General features: G+C 39.5%; 2 protein-coding genes across 7 annotated transcripts in view; both read right to left on the bottom strand.

The window, feature by feature from the left end:
* Window positions 1-5,704, bottom strand: part of dnah9l (dynein, axonemal, heavy polypeptide 9 like) — a gene marked incomplete at its 5' end in the record, with an annotated part of 47,493 nt that extends 41,789 nt beyond the window's left edge. The window contains 10 exons of the mRNA XM_084127954.1: window positions 562-699; window positions 993-1,109; window positions 1,522-1,689; window positions 2,156-2,398; window positions 2,503-2,714; window positions 2,909-3,008; window positions 3,665-3,860; window positions 3,951-4,135; window positions 4,254-4,397; window positions 5,453-5,704. Of these exons, the coding sequence (XP_083984080.1) occupies window positions 562-699; window positions 993-1,109; window positions 1,522-1,689; window positions 2,156-2,398; window positions 2,503-2,714; window positions 2,909-3,008; window positions 3,665-3,860; window positions 3,951-4,135; window positions 4,254-4,397; window positions 5,453-5,704 (1,755 nt within the window). The remainder of the gene's footprint in view (window positions 1-561; window positions 700-992; window positions 1,110-1,521; window positions 1,690-2,155; window positions 2,399-2,502; window positions 2,715-2,908; window positions 3,009-3,664; window positions 3,861-3,950; window positions 4,136-4,253; window positions 4,398-5,452) is intronic.
* Window positions 5,705-7,905: 2,201 nt separating this feature from the next.
* Window positions 7,906-22,740, bottom strand: sp3b (Sp3b transcription factor). 6 transcript variants are annotated; one of them, XM_084127802.1, is made up of 8 exons: window positions 22,678-22,740; window positions 19,171-19,354; window positions 18,318-18,474; window positions 13,011-13,108; window positions 10,111-11,287; window positions 9,585-9,765; window positions 9,291-9,487; window positions 7,906-9,118 (listed from the first exon to the last, which is right to left on the bottom strand). In XM_084127802.1, exons 4-8 carry the CDS (start codon window positions 13,077-13,079, stop codon window positions 8,841-8,843), a joined length of 1,902 nt encoding a protein of 633 aa, XP_083983928.1. In that variant the 5' UTR covers window positions 13,080-13,108; window positions 18,318-18,474; window positions 19,171-19,354; window positions 22,678-22,740; the 3' UTR covers window positions 7,906-8,840. The 6 variants fall into 6 exon arrangements, with proteins under 6 accessions (XP_083983928.1, XP_083983930.1, XP_083983927.1 ...); XM_084127804.1 differs by having other exon boundaries at window positions 10,111-11,284; XM_084127801.1 differs by lacking the exons at window positions 18,318-18,474; window positions 19,171-19,354; window positions 22,678-22,740 and adding an exon at window positions 13,417-13,914 and having other exon boundaries at window positions 10,111-11,284.
* Window positions 22,741-24,934: the final 2,194 nt, after the last annotated feature.

Genomic DNA, 24,934 nt, shown 5'->3' with positions numbered 1-24,934 from the left:
GTTACGACGCTCAAAGTTCAAAGCAAAGGGAGATATTTGCTTTTAAAGAAATTGCTTTTTAAGGACTACAACAAACGGCTGGTAGGGACTACACGACATTCCTCCCGGGTTAGTGACATCACCAACCCTAGAATTTACATAAACCCCGCCCCAGGAACACGATTTATAGATTATCAAGACAGAATATGCCAATTAATGACTAGAAGATAACTACACATAAGCTACATAAATTCACCAACTAACCATTCAGAAATGTTGTCTACATGTTGTCACTTCTTCTTGAGTCTCTCCATCTTTCTGACTCCAGTTTGAACATAAAAGGCTAAAAGTTTTTGAAATTTCCAGAACCTACATTATAAAATTGATCCAAGATCAGTTAAAATTATTGACTCGTTCCTGGGTTCACCAGATCAGCGCCCTCTAGCGGCGAACCATCGGAAAGCTCTCTGAACCCCTGATTTAAAAAAAAAAAAAAAAAGATTCTTCAAAAGCGCCAATTGCTACTAAAACTCATTTGGTAAAATTCTCCCATATTTCATTCTGAAATTATGTCATTCAAACCTTCTCTCTGTGGGTTTCCAGCATGTGCTGACAGAGGTTGACCTCCTCCTGGAACATGAGCAGCAGCTGAGAGTAGTTTGGAGCAAAAAGCTGGTGAACCCTCGGCCTCTCCAACAGAGTACCAAAGATCTGTAGGAGCTACACACACAGGTTTTCACTGTTAGTGACTAAAAGAGAGGATTTTTCCAAACACACTTAAGTGACTAAACAGTAAAGTCTTGTGTTTGGCAGACTGCATGCAAGTCTGTTCCTTCATTACTGAGCCGCTGTGTGTGTGTGTGTGTGTGTGTGTGTGTGTGTGTGTGTGTGTGTGTGTGTGTGTGTGTGTGTGTGTGTGTGTGTGTGTGTGTGTGTGTGTGTGTGTGTGTGTGTGTGTGTGTGTGTGTGTGTGTGTGTGTGTGTGTGTGTGTGTGTGTGTGTGTGTGTGATACCTTGAAAGCAGACTCTAAGCCTGGGGAGTGTTGGAAGGCCAAGTTTATTACTGTTCCCAGTCTCTGGTCAAAATCTCTGTTCTGTTCCATGAAGCAATTATAGTCGCACACAAACTCCTAGAAAACACAGGGGAGAGTGTGATTGTACACATATGTATATGAATATGAGCACATACACTATTGTTCAAAAGGAATTGGTACTTTTATTCAGCAAGGATGCATTGAACATGACAGTAAAGAGATTTATAGTGTAACAAAAGATTTCTATTTCAAATAAATGCTTTTATATTCATCAAAGAATCCTGGATGTATCATGTGGCATGGTTTCAACAAAAAATATTAAGCAACACTGATAATTTCTCAGGTAGGATCTGAAGGATCATGTAACACTGAATACTGGAGTAATGATGCTGAAAATTCAGCTTTGCCTATTCAGCTATTCACAGGAATAAAATATATTTTAAAATATATTATTAAAATAGAATTTTTTACATTTTACATTGTAATAATATTTCACAACATTATATACCTTGTTGTCATAGTCAAGTGGATCATATTTGCTCTCTCTCAAAGTTCTCCAGCTGTCCATGAACTCGTCATTCATGCTGTACACCATATCACTGAGAATCTTTCCTCTAGAGCCGCCCAGCTCAATCCGTTCCAGCTTTAGAAAGTCCAGAGCTGAGGCAAACAACTCCTGAAAGACATACAGTGAATTCATGTAAAAATGCTTAAAAAAAGATCAATAAAATTGCTTAAAAAGTAGCTAACATCAAGATTTTTTTTTAAAGTGTAATAATGGTCTAATCACTGACTTTACCACATCTGATACAACCAAAGACCTAAATGATATGCACTAAAAAAAGAAAATGATTTAAGCCAAGTACAAATATTTTGTCCGTAAATGTTTTTATTTATCGACGGTATTGCCAAAGGAAAAAAAAATAGCCTAACCTCTAAATATTATAACAACAGATCATCACAATACAATATTACAAACTCTGTGTGAAGGAGTACATAGAAATGTTTAATTTTACAATCTTGTCATGCATGTTTCTTTGGCAAACATTTGAATTTTTCAGGATTTTTTTTCTGCAACCGTCAAGATCGGAAGAATATATACTGAGCTTTTTTTCAGTGGGGATGGATGTGTGTGAACACACCTCAATCATGCGCAGTCTCTCCATGATACAGTCAGTGCGGTGAAACACAAGCTCAGAGGGAAAGTCCCACGGTTTGACCGCAAGTCCTGGCCGGCCATATGGTCCAGTGGGTGTCAGTTTGTCTCTGTGCTGCTGGAAACTGCGCTTGAATGTCCAAAACACCTGGATGGCCTTCTGAACCCGGTCCATACCCTCCTCTAACTCCATTTTGAAGAGCTCCTCAGGAATTAGATACACAGACGCCTGCAGAAACATATGTACACAAACACACATTATATAAACTCCACATCATACAAAAATAGTCTAGATAAGAGGATAATAAGATTCACATAAGCAAATAAACACACCTTGTCAATGAGTAGGTTGCAGAACTCTGTGAGTAGCGTGACGATGCGTGGTGGGCGGCAGTAGAAGTGAGAGTGTGTCCAGATGAGAGCAAGTGTGTGAAACAGAGCGGGAATCAGAGGCTCCAGATCAGTGAAGCTCCGCTCCTCGAACGCAGCGATGGGCCGCCGTAAGGTCCTCAAGTGCAGGTCTATGTCTTCTGCCTCCATTACCGCTAGAAAAAAAAAATGAGTAGACAGTAGCTTTGAGGGTCCAATGTGGGATTTGAACCTACAAGATTTCACTTATCAGCCTAGGTTTGAACTATAAGACCGCACTACATTATGCAAATAATGACATACATATAATGCAGTTTACATCAAAATCAAGTTGAATTAGAGTGTCTGAACACATTTAAGATGTGATTACCATGGTGGAATTTTTGAATAATGCCATAAAAGGAATCATAGTAACTGCTCTTGATCCTCAGCAGAATTTCCAGCACCTGATCAACTTTTGGGTTCTGCAGCTGCACAAATAAACCAGAGTTGGAGTCAATTTAAATTCAGTCAATTTTAACGTTAAAATAAACATAAAATTAGGTTGTAATAAATGACAATTGATTCTCATTTCCAGAAGGAAATACTAGTAGTCGGATGGGAGAAAATTAAGAGTGTATATTTGTGGTAAACTTTAGTTTGTGAAGTTTATGAGAAGTTTATTGTGAAGAGAGAGACTGATTAAATATAACCTAGATATTTGATTAAAGCCAATAACAATTAATGTAAATGTTAGAAAGAGATCGCAAAATTTACATACAATCACTGGTGTTTTTTTCATATTTTGAACATCAACCATTCATCTCCAATTTTAATATATTAATCTAGTTCCTGCACCACTATAGCATCACCAAACAGGTTTCCTGGTAACATGCAATACATTTCTGCAATGACGACGGTAAAAACATTTTCTTTTACTATTTGAATCAGTAGATTTCCAAGGAGACAACAAAACAAAAAAAATCTTTAAATAAAGTTTGTCTCAATGAGATGGGCTGTAATAATGAATGAAAAATATGTTTGTCTTGCAAGCACTATAATGAAAGGTCTTAAATCCTAAATTGTGACGTCAGCACATTTAAAACATGTATAAAAGCATACACACGGAAATCGACTTCATTTCAACCTGTTTCTGGATTCCTAATAAGTTTTCTTTCTGTTTAGTCCAGAAACTGAGCTCCACTGTGGGGCCTGGGTGGTCCCCCTGGTGCAGGAGCTTAGACGAGTCCCGCTGCAGCACAGAGCCCATCAGTCCACACCACTGGATCACCATGGTCTCAATGGAGTACAATAACGCCCTGTCAATCAGACAGAAATCCGATCTACACAGACACACAAATGTTACATGACATCACAAACTTGGTAAATGTTTGAAAAAGATGATTGAATGATTGACAGGCACACGCTCACACCTGAGCTGGTGCTCATCTTTTCTCTCCACACACAGCGGCAGGGGGAGTAGAGTTCGCCCTTGTGCTCGCCCTCTCAGTGTGACTGCTTCACTGCACAGATGCTCAAGGTGCCTGCAAATGTCCTGACCGACCACCCGTGGCCAGGCGGACTGATTCAGGGGACTTCCCAGCACTGAGACGAACACCTACGCAAACATACACTCACTAACTGTAGATTTTCTAATTCATACCTGCTCTCAGAGCCAATAAGAGTTATGATTTCTATTCTAAAAGGTGCAACAGGACTGAAAAATGTCTGGTTACCTGAGAGATGAGCACAGGAGCGTGGTCCATGGGTTGTGCTGGAACCTCTCCAAGCCAGAGCTGGGTTCTAAAGGTGGTTTTGGAGATGACACCCTTCTTTTTTTTAAGAACACACAAAAGCTTGGTCCTCCAGGGAGAGGAGCTCTTTGGGGAGGAAAAGACGGGTGTAGTGCTTTCAGAAGCGAAAGCACTCGAAACAAGTGATGACTTATTTCGAATACCAAAAGCCAATCAGTGCATTGAACCTGGGAGACACTTCCAGTAGAAATGCTACATGGCCTTCCAACACAGCAAGAGCACAGCAAAGCAGACTGTGGATTTTCTGTTAGTCCCAACATTTAAGATGAGTGCGTATGAATGTATTTGATATAGGGGTGACCGGGGCACCACCTAACTTGGGGCTAGTTGGAACACACTTGTTTTAAATAATTCCACACATGCTAGCATGACAAAACTTAGTGTATTTACTAGTTTCCATGTCAACACTGTATAGAGAAAAAAATGGTGCCAAAATTCAGAAATTTTTATTTTTAGAAAAATTCTGATATTATTTTAACCTCCAATCTAGCAGAAGATACAAGCAGGGTTTAAATCCCAGTTGCGCAGGTGGGGCACATTATAACACTGCGCTACAATGTGCCCCTATTAGAACTATGCTATTCTGTGATGTTAGCGATATAATTCACATTAACAACTTTTATGAATTCTATTGAGAAAACATGAAAAGAGGTAAATAAAGACTGAGAATCAATGTTCAGAAATTATTAATTATTATTATGTTTTGAGTTTTCCAGTGTGCTCGTTGTCAAACTCAAAAATGTGATTATTTCTAATTATTAAATAATGCCATTATTTTATATGAAAAGTTAATAATTCTATTTTATTGAGAACATATTTTAGTTTGTCTTGTATATTTTTTGATAAGATCAGATAACATTTTAAGCTGTCACATGGTCATGTTACAATGTGCCCCTTACATGTTACAAAATGCCCAACCTATGGGGCATGTTGTCACATTTCACTTCCATTCTTTCGGGATAAATAAAGAAAAAAGTATACACTGTATTAATGAAACAAAACCACACAATTGTATTAGCCATGTGAAATTAATGTGGGGGAAAATAAATACTCTTAAGTAGGTTCACACAAACTGAGAAAGTCAAAGAGCGTTATGTTTTGCCCGGCTCTCCCCTACTCACATGTTCATCTCCTGCATGAAGAGTTCCTCCTGGTCCCACAAACAAAATGAGATACTCTCGCGAGCCCTGGTCCAGGAAGTCAAGCAGAGCCCTCTGATTCTCCTCCAATCCAATAAAACGGTTCCATTTGTCTGTTTTGAGACGTAGAATGGTGAACGCCTGTTCCCTAATGAAGTCCACTCTCTCATCAGAGATGGCGCTCATCTTCACCTGGTCCATAGGAACACGTAGGCCTACACCGGCCTCAGCCATACTGAAACACAAAAGAAAAGAGGGGAACTACCCATGTCTTAAAGTCCAGGGTAAATTTAAATCTACCAACCTAAGAATTTATCATATTGTGGTATCTCTTACCTCTAGCAGACTTCAGACTATCAGTTTTCTGAGTCTGATCCAGCAGTTTTTTATATCATCAGTATATTTCCATCACAGAAATGGACGATGTCCTGGGTCGTCCTTTGCCTTCTTCTCCAGTGGGGGAGAGAAACTGAACTCCTCCTGTAGAGTCAGGCCACTATGGTAACAGGGTCAATGGCTTCTGTGTATCTGTACCCCCGTTGTGTGAGAGAAGCACACACCTGGTACTAATGAAACCCGAGTGCGCATTGGAAAAGCCAGCAAGGGTATCAAGTGTATGTTTGCATAAACACACTGTATAACTTGATACCTACACACATCCAGCTGGATAAATTGGTGCATCAGATCAGCTCGACATTAATGTAATACACATGTATTTTAAAACCGATTCATAATTCTGAAGCACATTCACTAGAGAAATTAAGCTAACAGCAACTTAAATCTACAGCATCCTGTGGCGCTCAGACTCACACCTTTAAATGAAGTGATTTGCTGTCACTGACTAGAAGTAGCACACTGGCCTCTACTGACGCCAACGTTTAAATGTCCGCAAAAGTGTTCTGAAGAACTGAAACGTAAAAAAAAATGTGCTTGAACCGTTCTCTTTATCATTTTGAACAGCGTGGAAAATTACGAAAGCTTGCTTGACCCAGAATAATTGACAATGTGGGAATGAGTCTATCGAGAGGGACCTGACTGCAGACTGCAGATCGGGGCGGGGCGGCACATACTTACTCTGATTGGTTCAAACGTCTTTCATAGACATACATGATAGAAAATGTGTTCGTAGTTGGTGTAGGAAGGAGGAGTATATGTCATTTAAAAAACTGGAAAAGCTGCAGTTTCACAAAGCCTTCATTATAATGCACACAAGGAAAACAACAACAACAAAAAAAACATTAGCCGTCTAACTTGTGCCTGAAATGATTGTTTTGCTAAATTAAACTGGTCTTTAGGCTAACGCACGAACGACCCCACAACATTAAAAAAAAATTAATTGGTTTATTATAGCAGGTTGGTCAGGTCTTCAGGTAGAGGAATGAATGATGAATTAAATGAGTTATGATATTTTGATTATTTCAATGATGAATCAGTATTGTTATTATCAGTAACATGACAAGACACAGTTATAGTTGCAGAAGGTGTTGGTCATGCAGTTGTATGATAACTAAATGACACTGCAATAGGCTAAAGTGTGTGCCGTGTTATTTTTTATATATTTATGTGTATGTATATGAAGCTTTATTTCGTCACTACATTGCAAAACATAATATCAGACTTTTTGCTACACTTTATTTCAGAAAAACAACCTGTTACTCGTCATTTAAAAGTGACGAAATCGATCAACATGATTCTGAAAGAACGCGCCTGGAGTGTGTTGCTATAGTAATGAATACGCGTAGTTCACGCGCATCTGACTCTGACTGACAGACTGACAGCCCGTTTTTATTTCAGTGCTGTTGTTAATAATGGTTTGTGCATTTGACTTAGTTGACAAAAACACCTGAAATTGTCAGATTATCAGATTAAATGCGTTCGAGACTGAGCTCAACCTATTTGAGCTCTATCTTATTTGTGTGGCATTAAACACCCTGGGCTTTACCTCTTGAGGAGCCCTTCATCCACCAGAATTATTATCTACATTCACTCAATCTTCTCTTAAAAGCTCAAGTTCTCTTAAGGCACACAATTACAAACATGTTTAACAGCTGTATATGTTACAACGATGTTCAATTCGGTAAATAACAGTAAAAAGTTTTAGGTATCAAACTGAACTCGTTATGCAAGTGTCCCAAAAATGTAAATGTAACTGATATTACTTGTGGGACATTCATGAGACTGGAAACGTAAGATCAAGTTGGGCACATTGCATTGTGGGATACAGTATACCCAGCAGTGTTCTCCGTTGTATAATGAATATTTTGGTGTACCAAACCAGAAAGTGCATTCTGTAATCCACATACTGTGCACTGTACACATTCTTAAGTATACATACATTATTAAGTATGTGGGCATACAGTTAATTCTCATTCTGTACATACATAACACCAAAAATTTGAAGCATATACAAACTTGTAGTTATGAAGAGTCATAGCAAGGTTTTTGACTTTAATTGTTTTCCATTTAAAAAAAAAAAAAAAAAGGTTGTACAAAAGTAACATCAAATTTTACACGTTTAAAAAGTAATCAAAACGAGGAGTCTTTGATACAACAGAATCAGTATTAGACTACATTATTGTGGCTATAAACAGCTTGGGGCTGAAGAAAAAAAGAAATGGAAGATACATTATGAATGTTACAGGAATAATCTGGAGAGCAATAAGAACAACGATACAAGAAAAAGAAAGTTTATTACACGATTGTTTGACTCTGCCACCTGATGTCTTGTTCGAGTTGCATGTGGGCAGCAGAACAATGAAACCAGAAGATCCTCGAACAAGATCCAGAGGACACGTGACCGAGAGCGTAAAGACCACTAACATGACATCAAATAAAAATGAAAGCAAAGAGTGAAGACACATTTGGACGAAGGCCAGCCGAGAGGGAGGAGGATAAAATGGACAGATCATGAGTAAGTCTCCCTCACAGCAGACTGTGTCCTTCTCCTGCTGTCATTCTCACAGAACAGTCTCACCATAATCACTCACACATATCCGGGCTTCCCGTGTACCATAATTACACAATCACACTCTCTCAAATGATCGTCCCCTGAACTTATACATGAGAAAAAGTAAAAACACATGCAACTCCAGCATTTTATACTACAGATTATGATACAAAATAAGGCATTTCTGTGTATGTATTTGTGTATGAGCATGAGTTCATAACAAGCATGTGTGTCAGTGGAAACTGCGACCACATTTAATGTCATTTTTTGCCTTGTTTGTACAAAAGACTGCTATTGAACATAAATGGATAAGTCATTTTTAAAATATATATATTTATAATATATATATATATATTTTTATCATATATATATAAAAATTGATAGTGAAAAGCAGACGAGCTGTGAAAGTGGGCGTGATTTTGGTCACTCCATGACCTCACTGGCAGACACAGTGACCAACTGGAGTGGGAGGTCGGAGTTTGAAAGGAGGTCCTGGGTGCCAGCCTGTTGCAAATTGGTGAGGATAAGGGTGGCTCCACCCCCGGTGATGATGGTGTCCGAGGGGGCGGCAGCTTCTATCTGACCTGCCCCAGTGTTGGAGTTTAGCCCTTTTTTGTTCTGGTGAGTTTTAATGTGTTTGGCCAAATGGTCGCTGCGCATGAAACGTTTCGAGCACTCTGGACACACAAACTTCTTTTCGCCTGAAAAACAAAAATAAAACTGTAAAACCATGTCTGATATCAACGAGGAACGTCTAGAGAACTACTACTCAGCCTATTAACCTGAAGAAGCAAACAAAATGTACAGCAAGTGTTGGATATGATGTATTTTCAGACCCTGCACAGTCCCTGATCTCTTCCAGTGTGCCCATACCTGTGTGTGTTCTGCGGTGACGCTGGAGTTCGTCGCTGCGGGTGAATCTCTTGCCACAGTAACTCCACGAGCAAATGAAGGGTCTCTCTCCTGAGTGCCAGCGCAAGTGAGCTCGGAGGTGAGACGTCTTACCGTACACCTTGCCACACCCGGGGATATGACAAATGTGTTGTTTCTTCTTTCCCATACTTGAACCTCTGAAATTACACACAATTAAAAAAAAAAAATTTTACACAACCAATGAATTTGTCAGTTAAAACAGAACTTGTGCTTCTGCATTGACATGTATATTACCTTCCTCCAGCCTCTTTGCAGTTGGGGCAAGTGCAGGCTACTCTACGTAGTCTTTTTCCCTCTTGGCCTGTCCCCTCCATATCCTCCTCAACCAAGCGCACACGCAGATGCGACAAATCATTGGTGTTCAGGGTGGAATTCGGCCAATCATCTGACTCTGGCTCCTCTTTAATTTGAATATCTGCAAAAACAGAGAGGGTGAATCTTTCAAGAACCTCCCCAAAATAAAACAACTGGGAGGTACACAATTTTTGAAAAAAGTAGTCAAGACCAACTTTTAACCAATAAATAAAGTTATTTAATTCATTCATGGTTCCCACACCTTTGACCAATGAATTTCCATGACTTTTCTAGTCATTCATTGTTACTGAATAATTCACTTGGAAAGATTCATAAATACACACAATTGTACTTGCAAAAATCTATTTCAGTGAAAAATGACATTTTTAGAGATGAGCATAATTTTTTTTATATTTACATAAAAAATTAAAAAAAAAAAACCTATTCAGTCTGTATCCCTGCATACCTGAGTGGCTCTCCGTGTTCTCATCTTGCTGGTACTGACCAACCGTGACTGTCTGAAGGTTCGGGATCTGCCCCACTGCGCCTGTGGCGCCAGCCTGCCCGAGAGAGAGGGTCTGCACTGGTGCAAGGGTAATTTGGGAGGATGAGACCCCACCAGCAGACGGCAGCTGCAGATTCTGCAGGTTCTGAACTCCTTGAACCTGGAAGGTCTGCCACTGGATTTGGCCGGTCGGAGAGACAGTTTGAGCTTGGATCAGAAACGTTCCAGCATTCAACAGCTGCACGCTTTGTAGTGTCTGCGCTGCTCCATCCGCCGTCTGCGCTGATAAGAGCTGCACCACCTGTTCGCCGCCAGACGTATGGTTATGCTGGATGTAAGACGGATCTTGGTGCCCGGCTGATACCGCAGTGGCTTGGGTGAGAACTCCAGTCCCGTCTATCGTCTCAGGAAGCGATGTCGTCGTGGAAGAGGTGGTGGTTGGCACAAAGGCATTAGTGTTAGCGTCATTGGCGTTAAGTGGCTCTGTGCATTTGCTGCTTTCACCCTGGTTATCACTTGTTGTGGTGGTGGGACCGGTCATGATGAGCTGGCCATCTGCGGTAATGCTTGTCGCTATGGTCTGAGCACCAGCCAATCCCAGAGACTCGAGATCCATGTTACTTAAGCTATTTATCGGCACCAATGTGATGTTGCCTGGCAGCCCCATCGGCACATTAGCGACAACCTGGCCCTGTGCGCCAAACCCTGAGCCGGCCAATGAGACGGTGGGTATCTGCTGCACGTGCCCACTTTGACTCAGTAGGCCCTGGAGGTCATTAGCATTTGTGGCGATGCCTTGCGTTCCATCCGGAAGGATAGCAATGTCAGTGCTAAGGGTGCTTCCGTCTGTGGATGCTGCATAGCTTAGTGACGCCCCATCCGTCCCCTGCAGCTGAGGGATGACCTGGTACTGCACCCCATTAGCACTGGTGCCATCTACCCCAGCAGTTACAAAAACAGACTGAGTCTGCCCTGCCATAGTCTGTAGTGGCACCACATATTGCCCGTTGCTGCCCAGAAGTCCTCCGCTGGGTACCTGCACTACTGATGGCTCATCTTTCACTGAGCTCACAGGCGTTAGAACCTCCCAGCGATCAGAGGAGCCCGTTAACTGGATGGTTGTGAGGTCTGTGGTCTGCTGGGAAGTGGAGATAATACTATTAAATTAGCACTTCATGATGAATTTGACCTTACACACAGACATTTCACAACTTTTAGTCTAAAGGTCCATTCACACCAATGGACAACAACATTTTGTTTATAATAAATGTGTGCTGCAGTTGCCTGCCGCTTTAAATGCTTGATCTCATTAAGTCAAATGGATTCTAATTGGCTGTCAATGTTTTCCTTCATCATTCTGAAAATTATTCCAATGATATCATTCCTCTGTGTCATTATTGTTATAGCTGTGGTGTGGACTTCACTATTCTCATAAAATTAGAGCGATTATTAAAGCTTTATAGATATGGTTATCGTCCTTGGTGTTAATGGGTCTAAGCAAAGATAAATATATGGAAATAAAAGTCTATGTGAAAAAAAAAATCCATTAAAGTAATAAGCCTTAACTATAATCCCCCATGTTACAAATTTGTTTATGCTGAAAATCCAATAGTATCAGACCTCAGTGAGGATAAAGTTAGTTTTCAAATAATAAATTTAGCTTGAAAAGGAACATTTGACATTAAACATAGTTCTTAAAAGCACAATGAAATGCAAGTGGGCGACAGATCTTTTCTTCCGTATTGGGACGTACATCCAAGTGTAATGGATTATCGGAAAAGAAAAAGAAGAAAAAAAAATGTAGGGCAGGAACTTATTCTGTCCATCAGTTCTTGATTGGATTTTAACTCTCAGGCCCTGTTCACACTTCACAGCTAGTATTAAGATGTGTTTTGGTCAATCGGATCAGAAGAGGACAACACACGTGTAAACACACGAGTAAACAGGGTCTAAAGCGTTTTGAGCACATCCACTTTCAACCACTTCTAGAGGTAGTCGAAAACACATTTGACCGGATTGCTTTTGTGGTGTAGAGGCTTATGAGGTCGAATGTGTTCGAATAGCCACAAAAAACTGCAAACAGGGCCTGAAATTTGGGCGTTGAACTCAAATGGAGGTAAGATGAACAAGATTGTAGGGATGGGGTTTATGCAGACTAAATTATTTGAGAAGTCCTGCATAAGTCAACAGGGAGAAGTCTAACGTTTTCACTACAAGCTCTGTAATTTTAATTAAACATTATGAAGACAAAACATAAAAACAAAAACAAACTTGCAGATAAATTGTTCACATTAAGAGCTATAACATGCTTTTAAATCATTTTGAATTTTCATTTCATGCTGCCTTTGATGTTTGAGGCTGTCATTCAGGGCTTTGGTTCAGTTGTCTGTTTAACAGCAAACAATAACGTCTTTCTTTCAACGGCCGTGCATCTGTCATAAAAGGCAAATAAATGATCTAGTATATTTCGTAAGCCAAGTGCACATGACAAAAGGTGACAAAAAGCTTCTGTTTGCCAGGTCTGTGCACGCAGCCGCTCCAGGGGGAATGGTGGAGCTGTGGAAGATATGTGACAGCCTGGGTAGGGGTGGAGGCTTTTCCCGGTGGAGGGGTCCTCCCCTATCGTGGGGGTGACCCGGGATCACCGCAGGTAAAGCGGGCAAAGCGACGGTGGCGAGTCTGTCCGACCCACAATGGGCGGGTTTAAATGGGTAAGAAAGTGGGTGGCCGTACAAAGCGAAGGCTCACAGGAAGTGTTCGACTTATCCCCTATATTTAAAACGTGTGAACTTCACCAAAACACCACAACACCCCGCAAGACAGCGCCGGGGAAGCGAGAAACCAACAGGGGAATTGCATACCTGGTCCTGGGCGCCGCTGGCTGGCTGCAGAAAGTCGCTCTGACTGCTGTCCACGTCCAAGGCAGCCATTTCCTGCTGTTTCGCTGGCTGTTCTGGGGCTACGGAGACACAGCGAGAGAAGGAAAAAAAAACTCAAAACAAATTCATGCTCAACGAACTCCCACCTCGAAAAGGCGGAGATTAGCCGCCAAACCGCCTGGAATTTAAACGAATCAGGAGGTTCTTTCTGCTTTCCAGTTGCCTGAGCAACAGTCTTTTCAAATGTTTACTTTGTTAAAGTGAGGCTAGCTGGCTAACGGTTAGCGTCGCTGCTGAGAAAGATTAAACACTGAGCTAGCTCGCTTGGCTAATGGCTCTCCAAACTCACCGGCGGTGCTGTGCTTCGATCGGGCTAAGTGTTACGTACCAGTCATAGCGTGAAAAGGTAAAAAATCGGAGGTTTATCTGTTCATTTAAACTCCCAACATGATTGTTTTAATCAAAGGCGGGCTGTGATCGGAGATTCGGGTCGATTTTTTTTCTTATTTTTGATTGACGGTGCGGGAAACACAAAAGGTGGGGCTTCGGAGATTACCAGTGAAATTTGCGTCACGTAAACGGAAGACCCGCCTTTCTTCTACGACGTGATTGGCTGCGTGATTCGACCCCCTGGACACCGAATGGTCAAAGCTTTACGTCTGTCAATTTCACGGCATGAGCGTTTCCTGTTTGTTGTGCGCTTCGCAGATGCGGAGAGAGTCTTTGGAAATATAGCTGGAATTGTTCACGTATGGCAGGAAGTTAGTTGCAACTCTGGTGGCCATTACACTGAAAGCGCTACAGTAGACGTATTGTGAAACATTCAGTACAGTTTGCGCAATGCCACAACATTGTTTTGCGTTCACATTAAAACGAAAGGTTATATTCTGTGACATTTGCTATATGTAAACTTGACTAGTTTCGTTTTCTACCATAGCGTGCCCTAGTTTACGTGTCAGTTTACCCACCTGGGTAAACAATGCTTTGTGGAAACAGCTGTGACTCCGGATGTCAGGGCCCAACTCTACCATCATCATCAACCGCCTCACGCTGCTCATCTCTCACTTGTGCACGCATAACATGTCATTTTAATATATATATATATATATATATATATTTTTTCACTGCATGCCCCCTGTCCAACAAGAACAACATACTAAAGTTTCCAGTTTAGTTCACATCCAATAAATAAACATAAAAACCCAGTATAAAGAGCAAACATTTATTGATATAATAGACTGTTATAAAAATGACACCCACATTTCTAAAACCTCTATTACTATAAAGTTTGTAGCATCTATTATTTATGTCACTATTAATAATTAGAATATATAAATGTTACAGATAAGAGATCGATATAATAAGCTAATCTGAAAATAAAAAGGTAAAAAAAAATGTTATTAGTAAGAATTAAAATGTTACTAGTAACTAACAGTAACCACAGTACCACAGCACAGCTAATTGCATAAAGTAACAATTATTGTTACCAATAACAAGAATAAACAGATTAAAAAAATAGCCACTTGTTCGAGGCATTAAAGTTAAAACAAGTCTGTATTCCAGTAGCATCCAGATCTCTAATCTACCTATGACACATCACAATAAGGATGGACAAACCACCAATGTCAGTCTATCTAAACTAAAGGCCATTAAAAAAGATAGAGGTAGAAAACTGTAACACACACGTTCACTCTTTAGTTCAAGTTTCCAGCTGTGCTGCTTCAAGTCATGGATGGTTTGGCATTGACCATCTTTGGTGCTGGGCTCCTTCGTCTGGCATCCCATTTCACGACATGTCGTGGGCTGCCAGTATAGAGATAGATTAATTTCAACATGCATACTATCCAAAGCATAAGACAAGCAAATTAACTTGACAGTATTATATAGAGTGTGTATGTGGCCACTAAGGCACACTTTGCCCTTTGTTTCACTCTCAGTGTGAATTGGCCATAAACCTTTAGTTAAAACAGTATCGAAACCTCTAACAATTGTGTTTTGTGAGCTCTTGATACAATAATAGCTTAGCTTATTGTATATTTAAATCATTTAAATATACATACAATATCATATCGTAGAACATGTATATGATGTAGTAGCCTATTTGAGTTGATATTACTCTTGCCAGGCTCTGATTTCTGAGATGCACGCATAGACGGATTTGCGCTTGTTTCATTTTTACTCTCACTCATTCACTTCACTCATTATTGCATAGAGAGGAACACCCCTAATCTACTCCAGAAAAAAATTCTGGAGGATGACCCCATCCACATTTTTTTTTTTTGCTTCCGACACCCATGTGCTAAAGGCCATGTGTAAACCTATTGTTTCTTAATTTGGATAAAATATTAATAATAGGTATGGAAGCTTGTTTCTGCCACAGAATAAAAAATAAAAAAGGTAACTGCAGTTTTTTTTCACAATTCTGACTTTATAACACACAATTGTGACTTTATATCACGCAATTCTGACTTTATAACTTGAAATTGCTCACAATTCTGAGAAAATATGTCACAATTGCAAGATGTAAACTCACAATTGTGAGAAAAAAGTCACAATTATGATTTAAATTGTTTTATTACGTGCCGGAAACAAGCTTCCCTAAATAGACTATTAATAGAATACAATAGAATAATAGAATATTCTATACATTATCAGAGCTTGGTAGACAGATAATTATTATATTTTTAGACATTATTAGACAGATCATTAATTAATATTATAAATAATGTTATTTAGATTGGTATTAAGATTATAAATGCTTTATTATTAGAATGTTATTAAAGTTATAATGCTATTTATAATAATTTATCATTCATGGGCTACATAAAAATCCTGTCATATACAATTTATTACATGAAAAAATGAAACCTGCTGCTTCAGCACCAGTTTTGAAAAATGCTATATAAAAAGTGGGCATGGTAAGCTTCAACAACAACGGCTTCTGGATTCATTAATTTCGTTCTCATTGAGTTAAAATCATTCAGTTTTACCCAAATGCATGCAATTCATCATTACACGGTTTTGTAAGCTCACCGTAAATTACACAAATATGCATATCCTGTGACAGCTATATGATGTGCAACACACAGCTCTGGTCAAATCTGGAGAAGTTTATAGTGTTTTAAGACAAAACTGTTGTGGTTAAATTATATACATACCGCCTTTGGAGGGATGGAAAAATCCTCGGGACTTGGTACCGCATCCTTGCCTAGATGCAAACTGCCTTCAAGAGCAAGGCCGAATTCCACCTTTCTCCAATTCTCGTAGCTCTCCCAGTAAAAATGCTTGCTACACACAAACAATTTTGATGTGTCAGTAGTTGATGGCCAACCAACCGCCCGCAGCCAGAGTTTAGACCTGACAGCATCGCGGGGAAAGCCATGCAACACCCTCGAACTCAGTCTCTTACACCACAGAAACAAACACCTGCGACCCATGAACTCCTCCCTCAACTACTACGTGATCTTACAGTTTGACATGATGTATATCATAAGAAATAATTATAATTATTATAGAATGATAATTATGAGACACTGACACGTTATCGAAGTACTATAATGATTTCGAGGTCTTTGAATTTGCATCAATGAGAACTGCAAAACAAACAAAAAAACTTATTCAGGCAAAGAACAAATTTTAATTTTAATAATTAAAAACAAATAGAAATTAGTGCATGGGGTTTTACCAATCGGTGACTCTACCTGTGGCCGTTAAAAAACCAACACCGGTACGGCGAATCCAACACAAATGGACTTATACTGAATTTAGAGTGTGAAATTGACAGCATTTTTTATCTAAAATATTAAAATAAAAGAGAGGACACAGCAATATTTTAGACTTGCCAGTTGTTATTTTGCCAGTTTCTTAATGCGAAAGATGGGAGCTATAATAATTACTTGGTTGACACAACCGTAATTTCTACATAGACCTTTATCAGAATGTCGATCACAAATAGCCTAATAATTATGATCTACCATAACTACCTTAACGATGACGGGTCGAGTGGCAGCTGCCCCTAGCGGTGTCGGGTTGAGTGACAAGTCGAGTGGCAACTCCCCCTGCGTCTTTGGCTCAGCGCCAGCTATCCGGTTACGCAAAAGCACAGTTTGAATATGGCAGTTATGTCACGTCACTGTACATATGCTCCTTAGTGGTCAGTTGCTGCAGAGCGTGCCAAAATTTATTTTTTTATGTAAATGATTTAAAAGTTATTAACAGTCTTAAAGAAAAAAATCATGTCTAACTTGTAAAGCTAGTCTTACTGGTTTATGCAACCGGTGTAAGACAGACAAATAGCTTGTCGCTGTAATCTTATCGAGTCTGGTTAGGACAGTGTCACTCGAAACTCCTGATTGTATGGATTCCTTTCGAAAAGACTGGATTTCACTGAACAACAGTAAATGTGAAAGCGCTCTTTAAAGTGTCTATATGCAGCAGACCTTCACAAACACAATATACAGCTACAAATGCAAATAAAACATGCAATTACTTTTTTTGGAATAGAACAATTTTATTGAAAAATATAAATACATTTTTCTAACTACTGGCTAAGCTGTAGTTCCATATTGTTGCGGCCTGTTATTAACAAGTAAGATATTTTGGTCATGGTACTTGTTTGTTAGCATGATTGGAGTACATAAATCACCATGGTATTACATTACTGTACTTTTTTTCCCACAGTTTCTTTAATTCAAGTTCAGAAGTTCAAATTACTTTGCAACTGAAAATGACTTTGTGCAACTGTGAAAAATGCGAGTGACCACATCACAAAAGTTTGAGATGGGCTGTTTTGAGCTGTATGATGGAGCTGATCTGGTTCCCACACCTTGGTTAACTTTAAATTCAAGGACTTTCCAGGTTCAGTACCCTCAAATTCAAGGACTTAATGTGGGAACACATTTGTTGTGTCCAACAACAAAAGTTGAGGTACCATCGTAGTAGTTTTGTGCGCGCGTGAATGTCACAGCATTGTACAACACAAAGTACCTGACGCGTGAAACACTTAACGTGAAGCGTAAATACGTAAATCAAGCAAGCTAGTGTTCATAGGCCACGAAGTGTTGGCGAAATAACACGTTAGCGGACCGGAGGGAATAAAATGGATTTGTTTCCAGAAAACTTCTTGCACAAAATAAATTCAAGAACTTTCAAGGACCTGTATCTATGTATGTTTATTTTCAAAAACTTTCCAGGGCCTTGAATTTTTTTTTTTTTAGATTCACAAACTTTCAAGGACCCATGAGAACCCTGTTTCTCCAGCCGGTTTAAGTGACGTTGAGTGATTCTCACCACAGGCAGGCCGTGACAGTCCCAGCCGAAGCGCCGGTCCACGTGGAAGACGTTCTGATGGTCAAACCGGGTCACGATGTCCTTGATGGTTCCGGCTAGGATGTGGCCGTAATGAGGCAGACCCGTGGCGAAGGGCGGCCCGTCATAGAAGGTGAATCTGAAAAACAAATCAACGACACATAAACCTACATGTATAAAAGACATGTGGAAGAAGGGAACATTAGGAAACTGATGATGTCACACCCAGTGTTGGGAGTAACTCATTACAAGTAACCTGAGTTATGTAATCAGATTACTTTTTCAAGTAACTAGTAAAACAACGCATTATATCTAACAAAATAGCCGAGTTACTTTTTCAAATAAGTAACGCAAGTTACTTTGTTTTCCCATTTATTGACTGATTCTGTACCTGAATACCTGAAAATCTTAAAACACTTTATTTCAGTCGTTTCTTCGTTCAGTTGTATCTATTTGTTGCGATTGCAAATTTTTTATTTGTTCTTTTTTAATTACTGGGTGTTTACTTGTCTTTAATAATTCTTGAAATGTATATCAGCTAGGCTAGTTGTTTTTCTATGGTGTTTTCTAACCAAAGGCAAATTATCCTTGCGTAAGTGTTCTTTAGCCTGTTGATTATTGTTCATGATATTCAGCTAGAATTAAATGTTTTGTAATAAGACTAAATGTGAATGATATCTAAGTTTTTTTGTTTTTTTACCATATTGGAATCGAAATTCGTAATCGATAAGCAGAATCGAAATCGGGAACCTTTAAACGATACCGTTTACGAATACCTAGCAGTGCTGCTTTACTTCTTCCTTTCTAAATGACAACTTCAAGTGGCACAGCTTACCCCACTCTCCCCTAGCATGATTGTGAGCCCTGTGACGTCCGGTGACCCAGGTGACCTCAACTGGGCCGGCTCTTGGACTGCTTCAGACAATCCTGGAAACAGTTCTTCTGCTCCCAGAGCTCCAGGATTCGCTCCTCCTCCGTCGGGAAGTGAATGGATTCTGGCACGGCTTCCACCATTCTGACTAGACAACACATTTACATTGACATTTATGCATTTGGCAGATATTTTTGTCCAAATAGACTTACATTGCATTTCAAGGTACACATTTACATTCTTATCAGTTCTTGCTTTCCCTGGGAATCAAACCCATGACCTTGACGTTGCAAGCACCAACGCTCTACTGTTTGAGCTACAGGAAAGCACAACACAACAAACACACTCCATCAGTCACACACACACACACTTGACTAAACTAATTTTAAAGTTCCCTTGTGGTGAAACTGAAAATCAAGCTTTTAGTGTTGTTTATATGTCTATGTGGTGTTTTTAATATGCTTTAAGACAAACCATGTGTAAATTCATAAGTCAACACCATTGCTGAGTATTTTCTCCTTAAAACTGGACCAAAGACAGTCTCAAAAACACGGTTTGAAATCGCTGGTGTTTCTGACGTCGCAAACTACCTTGTAACCAATCAGATCAACGTGTGATCGTCAACGAGTGGATCTCTGAGCTGCTGTGAGTGGAGGCGGGGCTCATTTACATATTCATAGAACCGCGTATACTAAATGAGGCAAGGGTGTCGAGTTACATTCAAGATATTTTAAGGCATGAAGAAGAAAAAAACATTTAAATATGTCATTTTGGTGATCAAGATGAGTTTCAAGGGATAAAATGATTGACTTCAGGGAGACTTTAAGCTGTCTAGAAGTGAGTTTCAGATGAAACTTTATTCCAGCAAAACAATTAAAGTCACCATGAAATAAAAATAAAAAAAATTCATGGAATATTGCAGTATTTATTATAAATGACTTATCGGTGCACATGATTATTGTTTTAAATTCATGTTCCTGGTAATCTTGAATCAGAATAAGTTCCTCTTGCAGTATCTCTTCTCTTCTCTGGTGATGTGGGCGGGGCAACCTGTCACTCACATGAGATCAGCCAATAGCAAACCACAATCATCCAATCAATTCCCCACAGACACAACCACATCTGGGCTGCGTTCAGCCCCGACCAGTGTTGCCAGATGTACGATAATTATCGTATTTGTACGATAATTTTGACCTCTGTACGATGTACGATCAATAATGGGAAATATCCTATAATGTACGATAATTTCAGAACTGTGTGACACTTCAAATGATGGTCGTTGTAATCATAGGGTTTCTCATTGATCTAGCTGTTGATTCTACGTCTACCGGGATAAGAACGTATAGAGATAGGGAGCGAGAGACCTTGCGTGTGTGTGCTAGTGTGCCTCACGAAGCGCATGTAAGGACCCAACCAATCAATTGTAAGAACCAAACCAAATACGATAATTTTGAGCTTCTGGTACGATACTTTGACATTTCCAATCTGGCAACACTGGCCCCGACAAAACGTTGCACAACGTTTTATAAACAGAAACGGTGATGCGTTGAACACACTGTTCTGATGATGCATGAGTTGCAACTATGGCAGCTGAGAAGGCTATTCTTTGTGAAGAATTTTCTGAGCCTGATGAAGTCGGTATAAATATGTGTTTAATATTACAAAATATGCCCGATGTTACAGTAACTGCACTTGCCGCCCAGAACAAAAGAGAACATCCCAATCGAGTGAAGGGATTGCTGAAACTGAAATGGAAGCACACATCTTACCTAATTCAGACTAAAACACATCTATTTAGCCTCACATACTGACTTTATTTGTAGTTCATACTGTTTTAATACCCTGTATTTTCTTTCTCATTTTTAGGAAAAGCACTTAATTACCATTGTTTATTTCTATACCAATACACTTGCAATGAAGCTAAAAATATAAACAACTACATCATTGTTGATATCCTATATATTTTTACAATAAAACTTTCGACAAACATGTCTTCTTATATCCTCAGTTGTTGCGTATACCGAGCTGCATCAAACAAATTTGTAAATTACTTTCCTTGAACCCATTGTGCGAGTTCACTTTAATACCACGTGCTTTATATACATGTTGCTGCTGATTGGACTTTAGTTCTGACACACCCACCAAACAAGAGAAAACTTATCTCAAACCCCGTTGCACACCGGTGCACGCCGTTTCCAGGAAACATGACGTTCAACCCAGAAACCGTAGCAAAACGTTGCACACCGTTTTGAACTTGAACATGCCCCTGTTCTTGTCCCAGAAACGTTTCACTCGGATATATACGACACAAGGGAAGAAAAGACTAGCGCAAGGTCCGTCTCATGTCGACTTTATTATTACATTATTTTATGAATAACAGTGAACAACTTTCAGACTGCTCCTCACGCAAAGCATTATATGACTTCAGAAGAATTATAATTATAATATATAGTGCACAAGTCATGTGAACCACCGTTAAGATGCTTTCATGGTACATTTACATAATTTTTTCAAGCATTAAAGCATCAGTCCTAATTCACTGTGGTTTCATCGAAAATAAAACGTAAGTCGTTTGGGACAGGCTGTGTGATAACGAAAATGTGGGTGAAATTATCTGCATAATTCAAAATAATTTTCTTCATGAGAGTGTGTGTGTTTTTTTTACTTTTATCAAAGCTGCAGTCCATAACTTTTTGCGCTTTAGCGGTTAATAATCGAAATTGCATGCGTCTTGCATATTATTGTGGCCGGATCTACTTCTCTCTGTTTATATGTATGACTAGTCATGCAGGTACTGGGCTACTCCGCAGTGATACGACCCGACTGGTCTAAAATAGTCCCAATATAAACACTTATTATAGGTGTACGGTAGTGATTAAGGATAAGACAAAAACACGGTTTGGAAAATGGATTCATGATGTACTCGCTTATAATATACATTTTGCAGCTTTTAAATAAAGACTTTTCAACAGCTACAAGAATTGCATCTATTCATTGGGTTTTCAAATTTCAGTTTCACTTTTCTGACCTGCTATCTATATAACAACGATAACAATAAAAGACATACATTAATGTAAACGGATAGGTTCATAAACATTTGAATCACTAAACCAACAACATTGTTGTAACATGACTGCACTGCTAGAGGAACAGACAATTTATAAGGACGAAATGCTCAAACTGTCTAAACATACATATTTTCTAAATAAAAAAAATGTTTGTTATTAAATGATACAAAGTACTTTATGGACATTATGATGAAGTTATTTTGAAGTGTAAATAAATAACGTACAGCTGCATCACAATCTGTCATCATCACACACGCGCGCGCTCGTCTCTACAATCACAGTTCGCCGCTGTTATGATCGCATTTCTCTATGTATGAGATCCATAAACACAGAGCAGTGAGGTTATGTGTGCAGTGAGTGTGTATAAGTTCTGAATAAAGATGAAGTGTCAGTTGAGACTCACATGCGGACCCTCACCCGGTGAACAGAGAAAGCGGAAATGATACAACTGAGCGAAAGCGTGGCGCCGGACATCATACAAGAGTCTCTTTTCATAATAAAAGTCTATGATAATCATCAAATAGATTAGTGATGTCCACCGATATAGTAAGATTTATTTAATGATTCGTCAGATTTTAGATTATTATGCGTGTGCGTGTATCTTACTATCATTAAATACTACAGTTATTTAAAAATCTGGAGTGAATGACATTTCATGTCTGGCTTTCAGGCGAGCACAGTGTCGTACATTATTCCTGCTTCATTATTCGATAATGTATGCCTGTGTTCACTAAAGTGATCTGCACTCTAAAGTCTGGTCTTTTCTCCCTATTGTGCCGTATATCTGCGTGAAACGCTTCTGGAACTAGAACAAATGTGGGCGGGGCTTGATTTTGTCTGTGGGGAATGGATTGGATGATTGGATGGTTGTGGTTTGCTATTGGTGGATCTCATGTGAGTGACAGGTTGCCCCGCCCTCGTCATCAGAGAAGAGAAGAGATGCTGCAAGAGGAAATTATTCTGATTAAAGTTTGATTAAAGTCGAGGAATGTATGAGTTACATTATTGTGCTCCTGTTAATTAAATTAACAAATTATGCTACATATTTACTTTGAATGGAAAATAGTGCATTAGTTATTCATGCATTAGAAACCACAACAACTTTAAAGTTCAATTCAAGAACTTCTGGCATTTCTTTGTCAATTATCTACACACACGAATCACACTCTGATTCTTAAGCGAACACTAGTTGGATAGCCTGTGATGGGAGAACAGGGAAACCTCAGACTTAAGTCTTCCTGAGCTTTATCCTGTTCCTGTTCAAGCGCCATCAACCAGGATGAGGAAAGTGCCAGGATGGTAATAGGGAACAGGTTATCGCTGGTATCCTATTCAGGAACAGCTCGAGACAAGGTTATACAGAGGAGATAAACATGCACACACACTAATCACAACACTAATACAACTGATACATTCCACAGAAATTTCAATTCAATTCACATTTATTTGTATAGCGCTTTTCACAATACACATCGTTTCAAAGCAGCTTTACAGAAAGTGCATGAGTCCACATTACAATTTAGAGTAATCTGTTACCAGAGGTAACTGTCTAAGTTATGTATTTCAGAAATGTACATATACAAAATAACAGTTAGCTAAAAATAAATGAATTTAAACAATGTAATAATTTAAGGCAGAAACAGTGAGCTCATTGAAATAATGAATACTTGTAGGTTAACAAATGATTATGACATTTAGAAAAATATAGCATTGATGCATGTTGATTCAGAGTTTGCATCATCTGAAGCCCGTAACAGGTGTGTGTGTGTGATCTGTTGTTGTGTTGTGTGTGACCTGTGGTTGTGTTGTGTGTGTGTGTTCAGGCTCATGGACGTGTGTGATCTGTGGTTGTGTTGTGTCTGTGATCTGTGGTTGTGTTGTGTGTGTGAACTGTGGTTGTGTTGTGTGTGTGTGTTCAGGCTCATGGACGTGTGTGATCTGTGGTTGTGTTGTGTGTGTGATCTGTGGTTGTGTTGTGTTGTGTGTGTGTGTGTGTGTGTGTTCAGGCTCATGGACGTGTGATCTGTGGTGTGATCTGTGGTTGTGTTGTGTGTGTGAACTGTGGTTGTGTTGTGTGTGTGTGTTCAGGCTCATGGACGTGTGTGATCTGTGGTTGTGTCGTGTGTGTGATCTGTGGTTGTGGTGTATGTGATCTGTCGTTGTGATGTGTGTGATCTGTCGTTGTGTGTGTGTGTTCAGGCTCATACATGTGTGTGATCTGTAGTTGTGGTGTGTGTGTGTGTGTGTGTGTGTGATCTGTGGTTGTGTTGTGTGTGTTCAGGCTCATGAACATTTGTGATCTGTAGTTGTGTTGTTGTTGTGTGTGTGTGTGTGTGTGTGTGTGTGTGTGTGTGTGTGTGTGTGTGTGTGTGTGTTCAGGCTCATGGATGTGTGTGATCTGTAGTTGTGTTGTGTGTGTTCAGGCTCATGGACGTGTGTGATCTGTGGTTGTGTTGTGTGTGTGTTATAATGGCAGTAATTCTAAATTTACCGATTTAACCAATAAAAGCAAGACATTGCACTCATGATGTGGCCTAATGCTGTGACCTTGAAATGGAATGGGAATATGACATCTGTGAAGAACAATCCTCTTCATACAGGCAGACATGGGCAGTATTTCAATTAAATGTATTTTAAATACGTATTTAATTACTTTAGTG

This window comes from Abramis brama (assembly GCF_963993115.1).
Source record: "Abramis brama genome assembly, chromosome: 11".
NCBI lineage: Eukaryota > Metazoa > Chordata > Actinopteri > Cypriniformes > Leuciscidae > Abramis > Abramis brama.
Note: the sequence above shows the minus strand (reverse complement) of the source record. Positions and strands in the feature narration are given on the sequence as shown.